This window comes from Garra rufa, chromosome 25, assembly GCF_049309525.1.
Source record: "Garra rufa chromosome 25, GarRuf1.0, whole genome shotgun sequence".
NCBI classification, from domain to species: Eukaryota; Metazoa; Chordata; class Actinopteri; order Cypriniformes; family Cyprinidae; genus Garra; species Garra rufa.
In genome coordinates, this window is record NC_133385.1 from 9,175,167 (window position 1) to 9,198,624 (window position 23,458).

Consider the following 23,458-nt stretch of genomic DNA (forward strand, 5'->3'; position numbering starts at 1 on the left):
ACTTTCGCTCCGCCTCCCTCACATCCCAGCACCAGTAGGAAAGTCCACAACACCAAACCCCTGACGCTGATTGGTTGGAACACTGTTTGTTTATCTGTGGAATAGTTAACAGCGCCGATTGTTTTTTTGGCATATCTCGGACCCTAGGCTGACCAGAGAGACGCGGTTTTTTCACAGACAATTTATGGGGCAGGCAGCGAGCGGATCGTGAAGAAAGGTCAGCTGAAATTGACACTTTATGTTTTAGGCTAGAAATCGCTGATACAACCTTTAACGCATTTTAATCGCACTTAATTTTGCACTGCGGAATGTTTCTCACTGGATGAGTTTCAGCGGACCGATTATACTGGAGCACCAACTAGCGTTCAGACCAAAGCGACCAAAGGAATGCGCATATCACCGCAGCACATCGAGCCTCAAGTATCACCTCAATGCTTTTACAGAAGGTCTACCTACCTATAGGGTACCTGAATTTCTGAAATGTAGGCTACTATATTTCTAAATATCCCAGTGTTTCCCCTACCATTATCTTAGGGGGGCGCGTTTACAATGTCTCCTCCAAGAAAACACGGACTGGATCGCGGACTCCATTCATAAAAACCGAATTTACTATAGCGTGGAATGCCACGTAAATTCGTCGATTTTTGGATTGATAAATCAAAAGTTCGTCTGTCACTTAATTCAAATCGCGATATGGACTAGTGTCTGTGAAAACTGAAATGCAAAAAGACCGTTTAAATATGAATCCTGCATGTCCCGTTTGCCTCTGTATGTATGAATGGCAGAGACGCCTTTTTTTTTTTTACTGCACGCGTGATGCTCCCGTTAATTTTTTGCATTTGCATCTCACATGAACAGATAGACTCAATCTCCAAAGCTACTGTCAGTGTCACATTTACCGTTTCATTTGAGAAAACTAGCATCATATCATACTTTACACACAGAAACTTCACGGCAACCTGTCAAAATAAAAGTACGGTTTAACATGAAACAGAACAATATTCCTATTTAAATAATAATTGACAAAAAACAATATATATGATGATAAATAAATATAACAACAATATTAACCACTTAATTGTAGAAAAAATACTACGATTATTATTTAAATGTTAAATTATTATTATTTATTGATTTTAAAAGCAAACCTCTGTTTGTTTGCCAAAAATTAAAAAGGTTTATTTTTTCGTTTGATTAAAAATAAATAAATGTTTATGCTTTCATTTGATTATGAGAAAAATTAAAACACAAGAATTTCTTAAAAAAAAAAAAAAAAAAGCAAAAGATTGTAAAGCCCTATTGTTCAAAATGTTAAAATAGAGAGTTTTGGGTTTATTTTTTCACTGAAATAAATGTTTTCGTTATTACACAAAGTAGGGTAAAGTACAGAGAAAAAAAGAATGGAAACCTAGGGGAAACACTGTATCCTATTGCTACAGTTAATGGCAATATTGCACTGGTCTGTTGGACTTGGTTGAACAAAAATAAACAATATTTTGTTGCTTAAGTTTATGTATTCAGTCATTATTCAATGGTATACTAAAAATCCATATGAAAAAACTTACTTCTCACTGTTCTCAGGTCAAATATTTATATGCGATTAAAATGTGATTAATTAATTACAAAGCCTCTAATTAATTAGATTATTTTTTTTAATCGAGTCCCGGCCCTAATATATATATATACACACATTTCCCTAAAACTTTGCATGCTAGTTAAAAATCATGTGACGTGCTTACCAGGTTTTATGCAGTTTTGAGTTTTCGTTTATGCTTTATAGGCTTTTGGGTATATTTCTAAACGAACCCTATTATAGCTTCCCAAAGGGTACATTTTAACATTTTTTTTTTTTTTTTATAATTATTGACCTAGAGAATTGTACTGGTGTTTTTCCAAAAAACCTAGGACTAGTTTGCAAAAGTATTTTTTTTTTTTTTAGTTTTGTTTCATTTGTGACATCTAACAAACCATTTCATTGAAACCAGTGGTTCTAGAGGCAAAGTTTTTTGGAATGAGAAGGTCTGTCGTATGATATGAATAGCTTATGTTGTAACAGCCGGAGTACAGCAGAGCATTACCAGTTGACGCCACACGGTGGCGCCCCCTTTTTATTTTGTCACTGCGTATCACCTTTAACCCCAAGTCGACTTCCTTGACTCCAGTAATGTGGACGGTGGTGAAAGCTACAGACCACGAACGTTCTGTCCGGTTATTATTTTGCCGAAGGTAATAGTTATATGCCGTGAGACCTGGCTTGTATGGTCTGTATCTGAGAATAAATGTGCAATGTGAAAATCCCTCCACTTTGTCTCCTGCCTCGCTATTTTATTTCATTACCGGAGTTGTACTAATAGCTTCGTGGCTTGGCTTCCCTCCATCATCACTTTACAATGTGTAAAAAAAAATGTGCGCAACATACAATCCTTTACGCCATTGAAAAATCGGCCTTCGTTAACTTTGTCTAATAGGTGCTCAAAATTCATCGGCCAATGGCGGTCACATATGTTGAGGTATGCAAATGTCCTTATATACACTTGTGACACTTTGGGCAAAGACCGTGCATACCGATTTTCATGTTGATGTGAAAAACAGCTGCGTAGTTGTAGTCATTTTTATGTTTTTTCTCCTCTTATAGCGCCACCAAGTGGCCAAGCTCTGCAACATTCTTCATGTGACCTCAGATTAAGCTCTTATGTTCTGAATTTGGTGAAGATATTGCCCTGTCCCTTTCGAATGTTTTGGCATCGCTTTGCGACAGGAGGTCGAAACTTTTTTTTGATAATTATTAATATCCACTGGCTCCAATCGGGTGGAAAACCTAGGACTAGTTTGCGAAAGTAGGTTTTTCAAAAAATCTAAAATACCTGAAAAAAATCTTGCAGATCGAATCTGGTGTGTGTTTTGTCTTTTACAGTGTACATACTACAATCCCTCCAAGTTTCAAGTCTCTACGACTGACCATTTGGTTTGCACGATTAGTTTTATGTGGAGATTGCTGATCTCTGGCTATTCTACCATCACACTAGGGTTTCAGCACTATGCGTTTGAACCCTTAATAAAAAATGCATTCAATTAGGTACTCAATCAGGGTAAACGTCACATATTAGCTGACACCATATTTTGTTTATCCAGATGACAGATACAGCAGTGAAGTACCTGACAAGGATTGGTCACTTCCTGAAGGAGCTGGATGTGAGTGGCTGTCCTCTCCTGACCGACCGCACCCCTTCCTTTCTACTGTGCAGCTGTCTGCAGCTGCGGTCCATTAGCATGCTCTACTGCAAGAACATCTCCAAGTATGATTCAGTGGGCCATTTCCCTTACACTCACTAATAATGCCAACACATACTAACAAACTCAGTGCATACAGATATTCATATAAGAGACACTGTAGATACAGTTTGATATGGTTAATCAGAGATATGTTAGTGAAGTGTTGATTTGTACCTTTCTCTTCTCAGACAGGCCGCTCTGAAACTGCAGCGCCGTGTGCAACACTGGAAACACAGTCACGATGACGCCCCCTACAGTCTGGAATAACTATAACAGCGCAACCAGATCTGGACCAACGGGAGAAACTAAGATGGAAGGATGAGGACATTACAAACTGACATTACCAGTCATTACTTACATATTCTACAATTTATTACATTTGACAGGAAATCACTTTCTAAAAATATAACTGGATTTTTAGTTACAAAATACTGAAAAGTGCATTTAAGCAACTGAATAGGCTGTCTGAAAATACCAAATTTTTATAATCAGGATTGACTGTACTTATTTTTATATTTTGTACTTTCCTACTTTGCTGTGCCTAAAGTGAAGACATTTTGTTTGTTAAGTGAGCTCAGTACTGTAGACCCAGCAAGCAATAGCCGTCTGGCTATGTGTAACCCCCTTCTAGCCCAAATAACCTTACATTTGGATACATGTCATTTTTGGGCAAAATAACTCGTGAGATGTATGATATTCTATCATGTAAGCAGTCAACAGCGTTTACAAGGTGTTTGGTTTCATTTCTTTGACATATTCAATGCACACCCTATGCGTAGCCTCGGTTTAGCTCATAGTCAGACCGGCTATTATAGCCCAAGCCCAGAGCCGTAGAAAGAGATTTGTCTTTTGTCTTGTGAATGTAATCATCAAAATTATGGTTTGCTGAAAAAGCTATGAAGTTCCAAAAAAAGAGAGAAAGAGAATAAGAAACACGCTACTGAAATAAAGGGAAACCCATAACATGACGCACACTTCTGCTGAATTTTAAATAAAAACCAAAATGTTTACATAAATCTATCCATGGACTAAACTAGACTATTTTTAATATCACTATCAAAATTCCAACAATTCTTTCTCCTCCTTGCAATTTCCCAGCATTGTAAGGCTACTGAACCTGTCACAGGGTGAATAAGGGAGGTCTGGGTCCAGATGCAGGTGAAGATATTTTAATGAAAATAACAAAATAAACAAACCAAAAGGCCAACACGGCAAACTAAACATAAACTGAACAAAACAAAACAGGGAACAAGGTCTAAGGCCAGGATCAAGAACACAAAAGTACATACAAGACAAAAGACAATGCAGACATGAAGCAGGAGTGAGAAGTGAGTGTTCTTATAGTCCAGATAGTGAACAGATGTGGGTGATCAGTGTTAATGACAAAGACAGGTGAATGCAATCAGGAAGTGCAGTGCAGGAACAGCGACCTCAGGTGGCTGAGGGAAGACCCACAGCCCCGATCATGACAGTACCCCCTCCCTACGGAACGGCTCCCAGACGTTCCCAAAGTCTGGAGGGAGGAGGAACGGAGGAAGGCAACTCAGGGGGAGGGATGGCGGGCCAGGCCCGTGCAGCGGAGTCCCATGGACCGGCCTCGCCGCCCGAGGAACGCGAGCCGGCCCCGTCGCCGCGTCAGGAACAGAGATAGCGGTCTCCGGCGCGTCAGGCACAAAGATAGCGGTCTCCTGCGCGTCAGGCACAAAGATAGCGGTCTCCTGCGCGTCAGGCACAAAGATAGCGGTCACGGCCGCGTCAGGAACCGAGACAGCGGTCGCCTCCGCGTCAGGAACAAAGACAGCGGTCACTTCCGCGTCAGGAACATAGATGGCAGTCAGTGTCGCATCAGGAACAGAGACAGCGGTCGCTTCCGCGTCAGGAACAGAGATGGCAGTCAGTGTCGCATCAGGAACAGAGACAGCGGTCGCTTCCGCGTCAGGAACAGGGAGCGCGGTCGCCTCCGCGTCAGGAACAGAGAGCACGGTCACGACCACCTCAGGCACGGAGATAGCGGACACCGCCGCGTCAGAAACAGAGGGCGTGGTCACCTGCGTGTCAGGAACGGAGTAATGGACACCGCCGTCTCCCCATGGAAGAGCCTCTCCGCCCCCACCGCAAAGCAGGGACGCATCCGCGCAGTCTTGGCCCTACAAGCGTCCATCTCAGCCAGGCAGGCGTAGATAAACTCGAATCGAGCGGCCGACGCCGCCTCAAAAGACATCCCCGCCGTGTCGGGAACAGAGCGGTTGGTCGCCGCCCCCAAACGCGTGTCCGCCGCCAAACAAAAATCCTCCCCGCTGGACCCATCTTTGATGTCTGCATTCTGTCACGGGGTGAATAAGGGAGGTCTGGGTCCAGATGCAGGTGAAGATATTTTAATGAAAATAATAACAAAATAAACAAACCAAAAGGCCAACACGGCAAACTAAACATAAACTGAACCTAAGGCCAGGATCAAGAACACAAAAGTACATACAAGACAAAAGACAATGCAGACATGAAGCAGGAGTGAGAAGTGAGTGTTCTTATAGTCCAGATAGTGAACAGATGTGGGTGATCAGTGTTAATGACAAAGACAGGTGAATGCAATCAGGAAGTGCAGTGCAGGAACAGCGACCTCAGGTGGCTGAGGGAAGACCCACAGCCCCGATCATGACAGAACCTTCTTTAGCACAAACTTCCATCCTTACACACTTTACATAACTTAAATTGTCAACGTAATTTACCCCTAAAAACATATCATTGTCCTTCAGAGCAGCTTTACTTAGTGAAATATGCTGGGTGTTGTGAGTGTTTGGTTTTTGTAGTCCTTCTGAGCCTTTGGAGTTTGTTCTTGTCTTGTTTTTATTCATTAAAGGAGAAGTTCACGTTCACTACACCTTGCACATATGAAATCAAACCAAACATTTATTAATACAAGTTATACATTGTATTAATAAAGCTAACCAGGACAGAAGTAATCTATTTTGATATATTTGTGTAACTTTTATTTAAATGACACAGGCTGTTAATGTCAAGCATGCAGTAAAGTGTATTTGCATAGCAGAACACGTCAATGAAAAGTAGGCACTTTAACAACCTGCTGTCTCTCCCATACATGGTTTTGCTGCCAAACCAGGAGTATTAAAGTTTTTAAAGAAAAATTATAGAAAAATAATATACAATACAATAAAGAGAAAATAAGAGAGGGAATATAAATAAAATTATGGAAAATGGAAGACTATTATGCAAATGACATTCTGCAGATACTGCCGGTGAAGAGAGAGTCTAAGTGACGATGTGGAGGTTAACATGTATGGCGATGCTCATATGCGTCAAAGGTAGGGTCTTACAGGTGCTTCAGACTGATTTGGTAGCCTACTATTTTTACATACTTTCAAACAGAAACTAAAAAACGCTACTGTACACGTCAGAGTTCGAATCTGGTCTGTGTCAAATGGAGATGCTATTTCCCGCTAAACACAATAAAACAAGGACTATAAAAACGAAATACCGTTTATGTAATTGCTAATACGACTCACATAGTGGCACTGACAGTGCCGTTCATGCGCTCCGTTCCTTTTTAAAAAGATTTTGCTATCATTTTATATAACTGCGCTTATTGTTTAGTAAAGATCAATTTTAGATCATATATAATGCTAGGTTTTATAGATACAGAACTCATACTCATAATCGCATCAACATCTAAATTACAGAAACAATGACTAAATGTTTCAAATTATTTTGTCAAAATTTCTTTCACAATGTAGCCTATACACACGTTTCAATATCGTAAAGAAATCGTCTTCTTGTCTGAAGCCTCTAATTACATTTTTACTTGAGTCATATTTCACAGTAAATTTCATTTGTGTGTTTGCCATGACTGTAAACAAAAGCCCTGATGAATGGTTTTAGTTTGATGCTATCCACCTTATTTTTCCTGTGAGAGCAGGCGCGGTCATTTGTAAATTTTATGGGACTGGCTTCCGGGCTCAGCCAGTCCAGTTTTATTTAGCTCTACAAAACAGCTGGTTGTGCTGCTTGATATTGCAAAATGATCTGTCTTACCATATTATTTTAATTTATTATTTATAATAGGGTTTCACAGTCCCAGTTTTGGTGTCCTGTCGCCGACTTGAGCTGTCTCCGGAAATGTCCCTGTTTTACAGCACGTTTCAAAAAATCCGCAAATAGACTGTAAAAGCCCGACCAATTTACCCAGCTGACAGTCTTATGATTTGGATTATTTTCAACAGCAGAGGGCGCAGGTTACTTGGTCGCGCGTTGCTACTGTAGCCATTAGGTGTTATCAAAAGTGGTTATTGGTCACATACTAATATACATGTTGAAGCAAATTAGTACTGTTTGTCTGCACTGTATAACAAGGCATGATAAGGTTGAGGGATTGTTTTGCAAACAATAGGCCAATAAACATTCATGAAACATCAGCCCTCACAACTCCGATATGAATAGAAAAAAAAACCTAATAGGCTATTTTGCAGAAAACACATACTTTGTGGTCAAAATTTGCCTAAAATGCAAAATAATAAGCCTGATTAGGGATAGAAAAGATTAATTTCCAAAAGCATAAACATAACATTTGAAAAGTTTAATTATTTTTAGTAGTTTGTTAATATTTTAGTTTTAGTTCAGAGTTGTGAAAATATTAAATACAGTTTGAAAATAACATGTTAATAAATAGTTTTATTGATATGTTCTCAAATGTGTTTTATTTTTAATGTGTTCTAAAGCCATAATTTTGTTATAATAGCATACTGCTGTTTATGTTTGCTATTTGAAAAAGTTACTATTTACTGTTGTATCTACGGTAAGATTGATCCTTCAAACATCACTAATTATCAATTGTGATATTAATATGTGGAACCCACAACAATAAAAAAAAAACATATTGTCTCTTTTTTAAATTCGTACATAATCACAAAGTGAGATTTTAGTGAAATTTTGACCACTGAACTACGAAATGTCCCGGTTTTCATTTTAGAAATCTGGTCACCTTAATTTATAAGTTTCACCATTTACTGTAAGTTGTTATTCTTCTTGTTATTTCCCTATTGCGGCTAATGAACCGGAAGTCTCGCCCATGGGCTATGTTTCGCATTGAAGAAATAGTGGATAGTGTTATTTGTACTAGTTACCAAGCATCTGCCATGGAGATAGACAGAGAGTTTTATATTATATTGATTTTTGACCACTTTATCACCTTTTGTCCTTTATTGCAAATTCTCTTTCTCATTTGAACGGCAAGAGCCCCTTTCCCTGGATGTCTAGAAAGAATGACACAAAAATGTGTTTGTGATATATGGTCTGATGATTGTGCACCTTGTGTCACTGTGAACAATTTCTCCTTCTTTCCTTAGCTTGTGGCCGTGCCCCTTTATACCCGCGTGTTGTGGGCGGTACAGACGTGCATGAGGGGGCGTGGCCATGGATGGTCAGTCTTCACAGCCCTAAATATAAAGGTCATTTTTGTGGAGGTTCCCTCATCAGCAGTGAATGGGTGTTGTCTGCAGCTCACTGTTTTGCTAGGTTGGATAAACATAAACACCCATTTCCCACAGATATTAAACATTAGCCTTTCAAGTTTTTGTAATATTGTTGTTTTCTTCATTCAGTGTCAAAACGTCCAGCATCCTTGTGTATTTGGGAAGGAAGACACAGCAGGGCGACCACTGGCATGAAATCAGCACAAGCATCAGTACACTCATTATTCACCCTTCCTACAACAGTGACACTTACAACAATGACATTGCTCTCCTGCAGATGTCCTCTTCAGTCAACTTTACCAACTATATTAGACCTGTGTGTTTAGCAGCGGAAAACAGCGACTTCCCTTCTGGCACCAGCAGCTGGATCACAGGCTGGGGACAAATTGCATCTGGAGGTAACACATACACAGTCATACAAACACGTATACGCTAACATCACAAAGTGATGATTTTGTTTGTGTGTCCAGTGATTTTGTCTTACCCGGAGACTCTGCAGGAGACTGCGGTTCCAGTGATAATTAATTCTGAATGTAATAACCTGCTGGGTGCCAACCTCATTACAGACAACATGATATGTGCTGGTTTACTGCAGGGAGGAAAAGACACTTGTCAGGTACAACAACCAATCAGATTATTACAACTCATTTAATAGTGCGTGTACACACATCAGGAAGTTACTTTCTCTGTAGGGAGACTCTGGTGGTCCGATGGTGAGTCAGCAGTGTTCAATGTGGGTTCAGTCTGGTATCATCAGTAGAGGTCATGACTGTGGTCAGCCCAGTGAACCTGGTGTGTACACCCGTGTGTCACAGTATCAGCAATGGATCATCACCTCCATTGGGCAAAACCTCCCAGGATTTGTCACCTTCAACCCCTTAATCTCATGCTCTTCTGCTAGCCAAGGTAAAACCTATATAGCCTTAAACATGCATACAAATTTTTCTTACATTCAGTTGTACTTTGCTTTTTTTTATCTCTGCAGGTTGAGGTATAGATGTATAGACTAGTTGCTTACCCATATTTCCATGAACTGCAATGCAGTACCACTGTAAACAGCCTGCCACAGAACTTCAGCTCATGGATATGATCATCATAGTGTAAAAATACAGTTATTTTAAATTGTAATAATATTTCACAATATTACAATTTTCACCGTATTTGTGATGGAAAAAATGCAGCCCTACAAATGACCCCAAACTGTTAAACAATAGTGTATGTATTCTGTACTATGCATATTGTATACACTTTTACCAAAATGAATAAGTGTTTTAAAATTGAATGGTTTATTTCTTTCTTTTGTACAGTTGTTTCAATCAACTAAGCAGAACTGGCCCACAGCGTAGCACTAAAATGACAAGCAATCTGTTTCAAACATATCACTTAGATACATTCACCCACTCTTCAGTCAAGACGATGTTGCATCTCACTAAAGCTATATGTGAAGTTTCTTATTGGACAGATATATTCAAGATCCAGTATAATCTCCTGTATAAAACCTACAGCAAGGTTCTGTCAGTTCTGTAGCTGGTCCCAGGCACTTCAGTGCAGATTTCAACTTTGAGCTCCGAGTCTGAGGGTCTCAAACCAGCTCTGAGTTTTCAGGTTGACAGCACCTTTTTCAGCAGTGGCTTTGATCCATCGCTCTTCATGTGTGGCATTATTCAAATTAGCTAAATGAATACATACAATGTATTGAATGCATAGAATATGTTAGATAATCAATGTGGTTTAAATAGCCAAATTTTTATGCTTGTGTTTCAGGATAAGATGTAGACTTCAACTGGCTTCAACTCACCTGTGACTGTTGTCTTCCCGTCAGCTGAAGTACGTTTAGTCGTCTCTTGACATGAGCTAACTATCTCTGAGCTAATGTTAACGGAGGTTCCACACAAGTGTACTGCTGCTTTCATAGTGGACGGCACACGCACACACACAGCACCTGGATCGATTATAAACAGAAGTGGTAGAAAACTAGTTTAAAACAAGGGTCAAGTTTTATGAAATGTTCATACTAGGCTCATTACTTAATTTCTTTGGTACCATTTTCTGATTCTGATTTTTACCTTGTTGACTGTGAAGTTCTGCTGTTCCATCTTGGCCCACATATGCATCAATGTTTCCAGCTGCAGTAAACACCTTCAGGGCACCACTTGAGCTGTCTGTGGTGCAAGAAACACATCTTTAGTCTACTAAACTAAATGAGTGACTAATAATCTACTGTTAATTCAGACTGCTAACTTACCAATGACAATGTTTCCTGTTTCACTTTGTACAAGAGCTTCACCTGTAAAACAACCACAATGATATATGTTCTAACTGCACATCAGATTGTTAAAATGAGCCATTGCCCTTCCCCTCACCGTGTACATGGCCAATCTGGATGTTCCCAGAGGAAGTGGACACTGATGTGGATTCACCATAGATGGCCTTCACTTTCAGATCTCCATGTTCTGTGGAGAGATTCATGGTGGTTCCCTGAATTTTCTTGATATCGATATTCTGGAGAACAAAACCTGTGATTTTAACAACAGTTATGACTGTATATCAGGGTTGGAATTAACGAGGGCTTGTGGCAAAAATGCCCCAATAATTCAAGACAGAAGCAAAAAATGCCCCTGCACAGTTAAACAATGTATTACGGCTGTCGCGATTAAAATGGAATGTGAAAATTGTCAATTCACAGAATTACATTTAGATTCACTCACACTACATCCGACTTCATTTATGTGCTGTTTTGTGCACTGTTGAGTCTTATAACCAATCAAATTCCTTTCTGTTGAATTTAGGAATGCATTGACCAATCAGAGGCGCTTAAAAAGCCTAATCATAAACAACACAGTGCAGAAGTGCAGATAAGACGTAAATAAAAGATTGATTTTGTAGTTTCAGTGATTATAATAGGAGTTTTTACAAAACTTGCTCTAGACTTGGCTAACGTCATGGACCGACAAACTAAAATATATATGCGATGTGCCCAAAACAAATATGTTTTATATTGCTTTCTAAATTAATATTAATAATCATTATTACAATATAAAGATCAATAATCTACAATAATGATTTTTGTCATAATATTCCAGCTCCATGAGCTCCTTTTTACATGCATCATTTTGATACAATTTTAAACAGTCTACTGTTATTAACCTAACTAGTTTAAAATATTGATTCAAGTAATTTGGTAATTATAGGAATTTTACATTAAAGACAACATACACCACTAGTCAAAATCTCTTCTGCTCGCCAACCCTGCACTTATTTGATCCAAAGTACAGCAAAAGCAGTAATATTGTGAAATAGTTTTTCAATTTAAAATAACTACTTTATATTTGAATATATTTTTAAATGTAAATTATTTTTTGTGATCAAAGCTAAATTTTCTATCATTACTCAAGTCTTTAGTGTCACATGATCCTTCAGAAAATCAATCTAATACCCTGATTTGTTGTTCAAGAAACATTCTTCATTATTCTAATTATTATTATGTAAAACCAAAGACTATAGAATACCCAAGACTTGTTACTCGTATAGTTGTTATCGTAGATGTGCGGTCAGTACTGTGCATGCGCACTGGCTGATCTAGCCTGAAAAATATGCTTTTTTTAACCCGATTGGAGCACAAGGAACAATATTTAAGAGGCAGTTCTTGTCAGATTTCATTGGTGATTTCAAATATCAAATTTAATTTTAAAGCTTGGTAAACAGCTTTGGAGAATTTGATGTTTCCCCATTCAAAGAGATAGGAGCTGCACTTGCATGCTCAAGAGGCGTTTCAAAGATGGCCGTCAAATGAAATGACTTGCCTTAAAGGGACTTTGTTTAAAACAGCGGAGTACTTTTTTTTCAGTATTCTTTGATGAATAAAAAGATCCAAAGATCAGCATTTATCTGAAATAAAATGCATTTGGAACATTATACACTATACAATTCAAAAGCTTGGAGTCAGTATAATGTTTCTTTTGGAAAGAAATTACAGAAATAATACTTTTATTCAGCAAGGATGCTTTAAATTGATCAAAAGTGATGATTAAGACATTTATAATCTTACAAAAGATTTCTATTTCTGATATATGCTGTTCTTCTGAACTTTCTATTCATCAAAGAAACCTGAAAAAAATCCAACAAAATATTATGTTTTTAACCTAATAAAAATAATTAATGCTTTTTTTGGAGCAGCAAACCAGAATATTTAAGTGATTTCTGAATGATCATGTGACTAGAGTAATGATGCTTAAAATTAATTAATAAAATAAAATAAATTACATTTTAAATATATTCAAATGGAGTTATTTTCTGTAGTAAAAATATATATTTTTTTACTGTTCAAAAACTTTTGACTGGTAGTGAATGGTTTTTATAATGATAAGGTGATTATAAAAAATGCTCTTAAATGTAAAAAAAAATGCCCCTGGAAATCAATTCAAGGGGGGTAAATGTTGCTTCTTAATGGAAGGGAGGGACCCTGCAATATATGTCAAATATTACTTACACTGTCCAAAGATGTGCTGATATCAACATTCCCATGTATGGTCTGAAGTCCAGTGACATTTCCTCCTGTGGACTGAACTTGAATCTCATGACCCTAAACAAAATTAGACACATGATAATAATCCATATTATCACAAACAAATAATCAGGGGTTTGCTTTCTTTTATTTACCACAGAACCCTAACTATTAGCAATTACGGGTACCCACATCCTAAAATTTAAAAAGCATCTAAATATTTAGAAAACCTAACCTAACAAATTGCTGTAAATGTATAAACTATTACTTAGAAAATATTTAGTTTCTATTACATCACTTACTACAGTAATGTTTAGTAGCATACAGTATTTTAATATTATTTTTATTTATTCACTTGCATCTTTTTATTTACAAGTATTTATTTGTATATTTCTCCAAAACATTTCCACAAACCACTTAGTGCACCTTTGCGGCCCCCTGAGGGCCTAGTTTGAAAACCCCTGCATTAAATGATTAAAAAAGCTAATGCATCACCTTGACAGACTTTAGGACACAGTGTCCCTTCTCTGTAAGAACATGGCAGAGGTCACTCTCCATTTTCTGGATCTTCACATTGCCTTTGTCTTTAGTCTTAATGTGGAGATCTGTAAAAATAGACAAGGACTTGAAGGATGCACATGTACTTTAATCAATTTATATTATTACAAATACACTCACTACATGACTTTTACTTATTGTAAATACAGTCACTGAATAGTGAAAGCTCTTCATTTAAAAAAGGTAATTATAAACACATCAATGTTATTAATAAACCAGCAATATATTAATAATAAGTATATGTTTTATTACTATCTTTAAATGCCTGACTACAAATGCTTACCACATTTAATAGGCGCTGTCAGTTCAACAGTGACATTGTTATCCACCTCATCTGCCAAAATCTTAAGTTCATTGCTTTGATCATCATAATGAACATGAAACCTTTCCACATTAGGAGTTTGATTCGCATCTGTAACGTGAACACTAATAAATGCCCGATCAGCCTCAGGGAAAGCATGTGGATCCAGTGATTTTATGGATATATTACAGCCTAAATGACAGTTGACCTTTGTGAAAGGATTAATAAATAATTCCCATTTCTTTATAGGTTTATTCAAGTCTTTAGGAGATGCAGGAGCATCTGAAAAACTTCGGAGAACCTGAGAGAAGAGTCTCGAACATCTCTGCACTGAACCCACACGCACACAGTGACCTAACCGCTGTGTAACTGCAAAAGTAAACATCACTAAAGCTTCACTTACTGTCCACTAAGACTGAACTACACGAGCACGCATGAGAACAAAACGCTAAACGCTACTTGTGTGGAAATGTTTACATCAGAGGGCACTAGTGCAGCGCACAGCAATGACAGCAAACCGGAAGAGGCTCAGAGCGTGAGTAGAATTGTGGGAAGTGAAGTCCATCCACGGTAAAATGAAGTCCAGTCCTGTTCGTGGTACTATAATTAATCTTTTATTAAACTATAACTGTCGTCTGTAATTAAAGATTATAAAAAGATTTAAAAAAGGTTAAAATTACGTACTTGTCTTTATTATTATTATTATTATTATTATTATTATTATTATTATTATTATTATTATTATTATTCATAGTCATAGTTCATAGTCATTACTCATCCTCAAGACCTTAGTTCATCTTCGGAACACAATGTTGAGTAAATTATTGAGTAAATCCGTTTATTTATTTATTTTTCTTTGCGCACAAAACGTGTTCTTGTAGCTTCGTAAAATTGAGATTGAACCACTGATGTCACATGAACTATTTTAGCAATGTCTTTACTACCTTTCTGGGCATGGGAACATTTCAGTTACATTGCTGTCTATGGAGGGTAAGGAAGCTCTCGGATTTCATCAAAAATATCCTCAAAATTTCTTTTTAGAAGAAGAAGAAGAAGAAGAAGAAGAAATTTTACAGGTAAAAATCACAGGTAAAAATAAATCAGCATATTAGAATGATTTATGAAGGATCATGTGACACTTAAGACTGGAGTAATGATGCTGAAAATTCTTTTTTTTTTCTAAAAATTTATTTTTAGAAGAAGAAGAAGAAATTTTAAGGTTAAAATAAAAAAGGTATTTGTGACTTAACTGAATGAATAAAAACAATGCTTAAATAAAATTGAAGAGAGTTAGGACACTATAAACAATTTTTATACACCAAACTAGTAGTCACATTTTTTGTATAGTGCTGTAAAACGATTAATCATGACTTACTTTTAAGTTTTTGTTACACAATACAGTGTGTAAGCTGTATATTTATCTATCTATCTATCTATCTATCTATCTATCTATCTATCTATCTATCTATCTATCTATCTATCTATCTATCTATCTATCTATCTATCTATCTATCTATCTATCTATCTATCTATCTATCTATCTATCTATCTATCCATCTATCTAAATACACACATATGTATGTATTTAAGAAAATATGTTTATATATTTAAAATATTTATTTATAATATCAATTATATTAATACATTAATACATGTACATATTTTCAAAATATATACTGTTTGTGTGTGTGTGTGTGTGTGTGTGTGTGTGTGTGTGTGTGTGTGTGTGTGTGTGTGTGTGTGTGTTAAAATATACACAGTATACACATTATGTAAAGAAAAACCTTTTGTTTGAATGCAGTTAATCGCGATTATTGGTTTGACAGCACTTTTAATTACTTAGCTTTAAGTTAGACGTGATTTAGTTTTTACAATAAAATAACTAACTAACTAACTAACTAACTAACTAATAACTAAGGCTAACTATAAGAATAATATTAGCCTATATTTTAAGATTAAATTAGGGAGACAATAATGGTTTTATTGTGTACCACGTTGCAAACTTCCCATTCTAACGTACCCTATATGTAACCCTCACGGAACCTTTTTACTTTTTTAATCTAATTTTTACATTATTATTGTTTATTAAGCCTGTTTTTTATGTAAACTATATGGTCCCCAAAAGTAGAAGCTGTTTTCACGTTTAACTATCTTTGTGTGGACATTAGGTCCCCAAAATATTGGCAAAACGTGACCCAACCTGTTTTATTAATATCGAGGGTTAGCACTAGAGATGGAATGTACTACTATATTGTAAGTAGCTCATAACTGTCATGTCATTTTGATTTTAAACTCCCAGTGCAGGTCGTTTTGGAGCTGAGCAGACAGAACGTCATTCTAGGGCGGATTTTCCGTCTGTTTTTCTAATAGCTGCGAGCGGCATTATTCATGACACTACCTCACTGCTTGTGTAACAAGTCCTCAATGAAGGCCCAAGGGATCTTATTTTTTTACTCAAAGTGATTCATAATCCTGAAACAAAGGGCCACAGACAAAATTGCTCTCCTGGCCAACTATTGTTATAGTAGTTACACACACGGATGCGATAAATCGTCCAGTAGGTGGCACTCTAGTCATTTCATATAAAGCGAGGTCACAGGTTTACAATAGCGCCTTTTGACAACAAATACAGTGTGTCATATCCTCCTCCACATTAGCTTATGAATTAGTGTTGAGTTATGAGGAGGGATTTAGTATTTGTCCTCACGTTAGGACAGCCAAGTTCAAAATCTAATAAAATGAGGTAAAGCTACACAGAGTTTTTGCCATGCAGATTAGTAAAAAGTGTTATCTATGAGAGGATGTGTATTGTATCTGTATGTCATAGTGTTTCATTCATTTAGCTACACTACTCTCTTTCAGACAGGTAGTGTTACCCGCCTTTTCAAGAAGAGACCATAAAAGAGGAAATTAAAAAGCCTGTCTAGACACCAGCGACTGAGGGTCGAGTCAAGAGCGTTGAGGGTAATCAGAAGGTCATGGTCAAAGTTCACACAGAGCTGATGAAATGGAGACTTCAGAGAAGATACAGCACAAAGAAGAGAGTAAGTTCATATATGACACACATAATAAAACTTTATTATCATGACTGGAACGACAGAAATATTGTCATTTGTACCATTTCTGAGTGTGATCTCCATATAGAAATGTCAAGAAGACAGTCTGAAGGTTTCATAAATGCTGAAACCTAAACCATAATATAAAACAAATCAAGATTCAGCCTGTTGATTGATCATTTGTAACAATAACACTAGAAGTTTACTCACATAGGGATAAAATGAAATGTTGATTGACCTCATTGAACTGGAATACCAAACTGTCTATTGTACTGTGTTCATAGGCTATATATACATGTATCACACAGCAAGTCAGACAATAAGGATAGAGAGACAAATTATGTACATCATACAGTAGTCCGTTATGGCAAGTCACATTCATAGTCATCTTCACTACATAGAAACATACAGGCCTACATTGAATCTGCATCTGCTGTTCACAAAGTCACATGTTCTCTCTCTCTGTATATAGTATATTTTGTGTATGCATATGCAGAATTCCATATATATAAATATATGCATTTGATATATACACTGCCGTTCAAACGTTTGGGATCAGTATGATTTTTTTTTTTTCAAGGGTTCTCTTATGCTCATCAAGGCTGCAAAAATGCAGAAAAAACTGTGATATTGTGAAATATTATTATGGTTTAAAATGAGGGGTTTCTATTTTAATATTATTTAAAATATAATTTATTCCTGTGATGCAAAGCTGAATTTTCAGCATCATTACTCCAGTCTTAAGTGTCACATGATCCTTCAGAAATCATTCTAATATGCTGATTTATTTTTACCTGTGATACTTCAGGATTCTTTGAGGAATAAAAAGTTAAAAAGAACAGCGTTTATTAAAAATATAAATCTTTCCTAACAATCCAAGTCTCTGCTAACACATCCTTGGTGATTAAAAGTATTAATTTCTTAAAAAAAAAAAAAAAAAAGACTGACCACAAACGTTTAAACAGTAGTTTATATTGTTAGAATATATTTCTGTTTTAAATAAATGCTGTTCTTTTAAATTTAAAACTAAAGAATACTGAAAAAAGTATCACAGCTTCCAACTAAATATTAAGCAGCACAGCTGTTGGTAATAAATCAGCATATTAGAATTTCTGAAAGATCATGTGACTGAAGACTGCAGTAATGATGCTAAAAATTCAGCTTTGCATCTCAGAAATAAATTACATTTTAACATATATACATATATATAGAAAACTGTTATTTTACATTGAAATAATATTTCACAATATTGCAAGATTTTTAATCAAATAAATGCAGCCTTGATGAGCATAAGAAACTTCTTAAAAACATTCAAAATCTTACTGATCCCAAACTTTTGAACAGCAGTATATATATATGTATATACATATATGATTGAATATTTTGTACACTCAATCAGTGGTGAAAATGTGAAAAAGCTGTGCAGATTCCATGTGAGCCTTTAGTATGTTCGCTTTGACACTAAACTTAAGCAGATTATATAAAAATATAGAAGAACTACGGAAGAAATCTTGTCAGAAAGATTCAAATGGCCAGGACAGGAAACAATCATCTGAACATAAGTAAACAAAGAGAATCTTATCATTCATATCGGTCTGAATCGGACGTACAGGCCTCACAAGAACATTTTCAGATCGGAAGTTCCTCAAAGCATCGTCATACGTCACGCGAGTCCAGTGTTCTCCTGATAACTTCATTATGCTGCGCTCAGTTCATAGTACGAAGGCATGCACAACGTTTTATTACATTTTTCACAGAAAATAAATCGGTCAACGTACTGTACGCTCAGGTTACGTCGGAGAACACAAGTTGAGACATCTTGAAGTCGTCTGCCGTAAGCATAAATGAATCAGATGGTCACAGACTGCAAGAATCATCCTACAGATGAAACGTTAATGGGATGCCTCTGTCCCAAGAGATCGGGACCATCTCATGCTCGACTGGAGAACCTTAACTCCACAGGTCACGGCTCATCATAATCTATTTACAGCGATTAAGGGAAAAAGTCTTTCACAGTGTCCTTGGGCCGCTTTCCTCCTCCTATAATGATGAAAGCCGTCCCTGGCAGCCAGTCCAGTGTGTTTCGTGAACAGCAATGGCTTTGTGTTTTTTTGTTGTTCTCCTCTCCCTCCCTCTGTCTGGTCTCTCTCTCTTTCAGGTGCAGCAGTCACGGTCCAGGTTACTCTGAGAGGAGATGAGAGAGGGGTAGGGCGTCATCTTATCGATGTTGACGTAGGTGGTGTTGAGGAGGATGTAGTGCTCGCCGCTGAAGCTGGAGAAGATGGCGGCGATGCGGGACACGAGCTCTGAGAAGGTGGGCCGTCGCTCGGGTTTGGGGTGCCAGCACTCGATCATGACATTGTATCTACAAAGAATAGTGAAAAATGTAAATCAAAATTCATAAATTTTACTTTCTTAACAGAAGCCTCATTGTGCCGAGCCAACAAAGTTTTCAAATGTCATTAATTATTTAAAGGGATAGTTCAGCCAAAACTAAAAGTTCTGTCATTGATTACTCACCCTCATGTCGTCCCAAACCCATAAGACCTTCGTTCATCTTCGGAAAACAAGTTAAAATATTTTTGAAGAAATTTAAGAGCTTTCTGACCCTGCATAGACAGCAATGCAACTGACATGTTCAAGACCCATAATACTTCATTCTTAATACTGTGTTGTTACCTGAATGATCCACAGCTGTGTTTTAGTTTAGTTATCGTTGTTCATGAGTCCCTTGTTAGTCCTGAACAGTCAAACTGCCTGCTGTTCATTAGAAAAATCCTTCAGGTCCCACAAATTGTTTGGTTTTCCAGCACTTTTGTGTATTTGAACCCTTTCCAAAAATGACTGTATGATTTTGAGATCCATATTTTCACACTGAGGACAACCGAGGGACTATTGCAACTATTACAGAAGATTCAAATGCTCACTGATGCTTTAGAAGGAAAAACCATGCATTAGGAGCCGAGGATGAAATCAGTTTGAATTTGAAGGTCAGAGTAAATTTGACTTATTTTGTCTTCTGGGAAACATGTAACCTTCTGTAGCCTCTGAAGGGCAGTACTAAATGAAAAAAATATGATATTTAGGCAAAATAAGAAAAATGCACATATCTTCAATCTGTTCAAAAGTTTTCACCACCAGCACTTAATGCCTCGTGTTTCCTTTTTTATAAAAAATATTTATATTTATGTGAAATATCTTATCCAGGTCAGTACTAAATAAACAACATGCATTTTGTATGATCCCTTTTATGTTGGTAAAATATTTACCATTTTGCAGATTCTGAAAGGAGATGTTAACTTTTGACCTCAACTGTACTAGCAAAATGAGGGTTCATATCATAAAAGTTTTTAAAACTCTGCTCTGTTCTTTCACATCCGTGTCTTTATTTTTTTTATACTGCTTGTGCACAGTTTCACTGGGGATAAATAGACGCATAATCGCTTACTTTATTTCCTCTTGTGTTTACTTCTGTATGACAGTGTTGCCAACTCCCACAGAATTACTTTTCCACTGTTGCCACATTTCAACTGTTTTCAACTCTGTGGGTTTATGCACTAATCCCGTCCCCCATGGAACGTTCTTGGGCTGTTTTTGGACTAGTTTTAAGAAGCAATTGAGTGGATTTTGAATTGATTGTGAATACGTGGCAACCTGTTCGTATTGTCTTTTTGTGCACACAAGTCAGTTCAAAACCTTGATCTGTTCACATTGGAAATCTGATATTGGCCACATTTAAAATAAGAGTGTAAACAGCTATTGATCATGTGACATCAATGGTTCAACTTTAATTTGCGATGTTACAAGAATACTTTTCGTGCACAAAGAAAACAAAAATAACAAGAGAATGAATTGGAAGAGAAGAAATTGTTGAATAAAGTTGTTATTTTTGTTTTTCTTTGTGCATAAAAAATATTCAGAACATTAAGGTTGAACCCTTGATGTCACACGGACTGTTTTAACGATGTCCTTACTACCTTTCAAGGTCTTGAACATGTTAGTTCCATTGCTGTTCATGCAGGGTCAGAAAGCTCTCGGATTTCATCAAACATATCTAAATTTGTGTTCCGAAGATGAATGAAGATCTTACAGGTTTGGAATGACATGAGGGTGAGTAATTAATGACAGAATTTTCATTTTTGGGCGAACTGTGCCATTATTATTAAAAAAAAAAGGATCTTTTGCTCACCACAGCTACATTTACTGGAACAAAAATACAGCAAAAACAGTAATACTGTGAAATATTATTACTATTTTAAAGCACCTGCTTTCTTCTTTTATATAATTTAAAATTGAATTTTTTCCTGTGAAGCGAAGCTGAATTTTCAGCATCATTACTTTAGTCTTTAGTGTCACATGATCCTTCAGAAATCATTCTAATATGCAAATTTGGTGCTCAAATTTGTAGATAACACATTTATTTTTTTGTAATTTTGTAAGCATTGAAGTATTTACTATTCACTGACCCCAACATTTTAAAAAGTAATGTAGTTTTAAATACTTATATTCATTTTTCAGTCAATTCTGATTCATTTGAGCTGAGAATCACAAGTGTAATGTAAGTCATCCTACTTCTCCATTTTCCATCCCAGCTGTTTGCTTTGGCAGTTCAAAACACGGTTGCCTTGAAATTTATAACCTTCGGTGCAAACTTTCATCGCATTTCAGAACGACTTTCCATTGTTTGTCCTGCAATAGTCTGCTGAGCAGAGGCACGAAGACCTGGGAGGACTGGCTCTTTGTGCCGTCCATGAGGGAAGGGAGTGATGACCCACATATCTCTGTTCAGAGCCACGGCTGGATATTAGACGGCAGCGTGTGAAGAATGTTTGGAGGTTGACTCATATCATTCAGGCAGGGTGGGGAGTCGATGTGTGCTGAACTCAGGTAGTCATGCAGAGCTGAGTTGGCCAAGAGTTTTGATGAACTACTACTGCTTGACTGAATCTGCGGGTGCTTAACAATAGCTCTCTGTTTTACGCTCGTGTTGACGCACTCCCCCTTTGGAGTGCCGCGCGGTGGTCATAATGAAGGACCAAGTGTGTGTCATGTGGGTGTGTATGTGTGTGTGTGTGTGTGTGTGTGTGTGTGTGTGTGCACTTACAGTGCGTCCGGGCAGAACTCTGGCTGTAACAGTCTTCGTCCTTGCAGGAGGAAGATAGTGATGTCGAAGGAGTTCACATCGGAGTAAGGCGGGGCGCCCCGGGTCATGAGTTCCCACAGCAACACGCCGAACGACCACTGCGTGAAGATCAGATTCAAAACAATGAGTCATGAGGACGGCAAGTGTGCACCTATCAAAACAAGTGAACTTTGGGTGGCTCCAACACTGTCATTTGTTGGAGGCCAACAAAAAGGGAAACAAAGCACAGGGAAGCTGAACTCATAAATCCATTTAAGGCAACAGTCAGGTCAGTATTTGGGAAATGTTGGGAATGGATTTTCCCCAAAAGTGTCCACATGTAGTCATCAATTTTATCTGAAACGCAGGTAGGTTCGAAAACAGGACGTGAGTCACGATACACCTTGAGTCTGACATGTGTGTGCATGCATGAGTCAGTGTGATAGAGAAAGATTCTGCACAAATATTGTCAAAGTGACCCAGGGTCCACAATTTGTTCAAAGACTGGCTAGCTTTTGAAATATTGGCATCAGAAGAAAATGGAATTGGACCATTTGATTGATTGATTTGAGTGCATATAATGTCCAAAATTGATATTTGAGTTTGATTTGAATATTTAAGCATACTTTTGATACCCCAAAAAAATATTTGATTATTTATACTGCTTATAAAAGCCAAAAATATTCAATTTGGTCATTTAAACATATTTTAAAACAGAACATTTTACAGATTTTTTTTTCTCTCAGAATTGTGATACAAACTTGCAATTCTCACTTTTTTCTCAGAATTGGGAGTTATAAACTCAAAATTGCAAGAAATAAAGTCAAAATTACGAGACCAAAACTCACAGTCCTGACTTCTTCTTTTGTAAATGCAAGTTTATCTTAGAATTGCAAGTTTATATGTTGCAATTCTGACTTTTTTCTTGCAAATGCATTTGTACCTCGCAATTCTGACTTTTTGTCTCGCAATAGTGTTTGCATCTTTCAATTCTTACTTTTTTCTTGCAATAGTGAGTTTATATCTCACAATTCTGACTTTATTTCTCGCAACAGGGAGTTTATATCTTGCTATTCTGAATTTTTTTTCTCGCAATTTCTACTTTTTTCTTGAGTTTGTACCTCGCAATTCAGATTTTTTTCTTGCAATTTCAAGTTTATA

General features: G+C 37.0%; 3 protein-coding genes across 3 annotated transcripts in view; 1 reads left to right on the forward strand and 2 right to left on the reverse strand.

Annotated features, from left to right (window-relative positions):
• The window catches only part of fbxl13 (F-box and leucine-rich repeat protein 13), a 10,611-nt gene extending 6,490 nt beyond the window's left edge, over nt 1-4,121 (forward strand). Inside the window, exons 15-16 of the mRNA XM_073831559.1 lie at nt 3,133-3,296; nt 3,462-4,121. Of these exons, the coding sequence (XP_073687660.1) occupies nt 3,133-3,296; nt 3,462-3,540 (243 nt within the window). The 3' untranslated portion in view covers nt 3,541-4,121. The remainder of the gene's footprint in view (nt 1-3,132; nt 3,297-3,461) is intronic.
• A 5,904-nt stretch (nt 4,122-10,025) lies between these two features.
• Nucleotides 10,026-14,618, reverse strand: fam185a (family with sequence similarity 185 member A). Its single transcript, XM_073831781.1, has 8 exons — nt 14,102-14,618; nt 13,756-13,865; nt 13,246-13,338; nt 11,120-11,258; nt 11,002-11,043; nt 10,823-10,918; nt 10,555-10,698; nt 10,026-10,429 (listed from the first exon to the last, which is right to left on the reverse strand). The coding sequence occupies exons 1-8, from the start codon at nt 14,502-14,504 to the stop codon at nt 10,311-10,313; spliced, it is 1,146 nt and encodes a 381-aa protein (XP_073687882.1). The 5' UTR covers nt 14,505-14,618; the 3' UTR covers nt 10,026-10,310.
• Nucleotides 14,619-17,174: 2,556 nt separating this feature from the next.
• met (MET proto-oncogene, receptor tyrosine kinase) overlaps nt 17,175-23,458 on the reverse strand; it is a 64,983-nt gene continuing 58,699 nt past the window's right edge. The window contains exons 15-16 of the mRNA XM_073831560.1: nt 22,280-22,416; nt 17,175-19,540 (exon numbers count right to left, since the gene is read on the reverse strand). Coding sequence (XP_073687661.1) covers nt 19,330-19,540; nt 22,280-22,416 — 348 coding nt within the window. The 3' untranslated portion in view covers nt 17,175-19,329. The remainder of the gene's footprint in view (nt 19,541-22,279; nt 22,417-23,458) is intronic.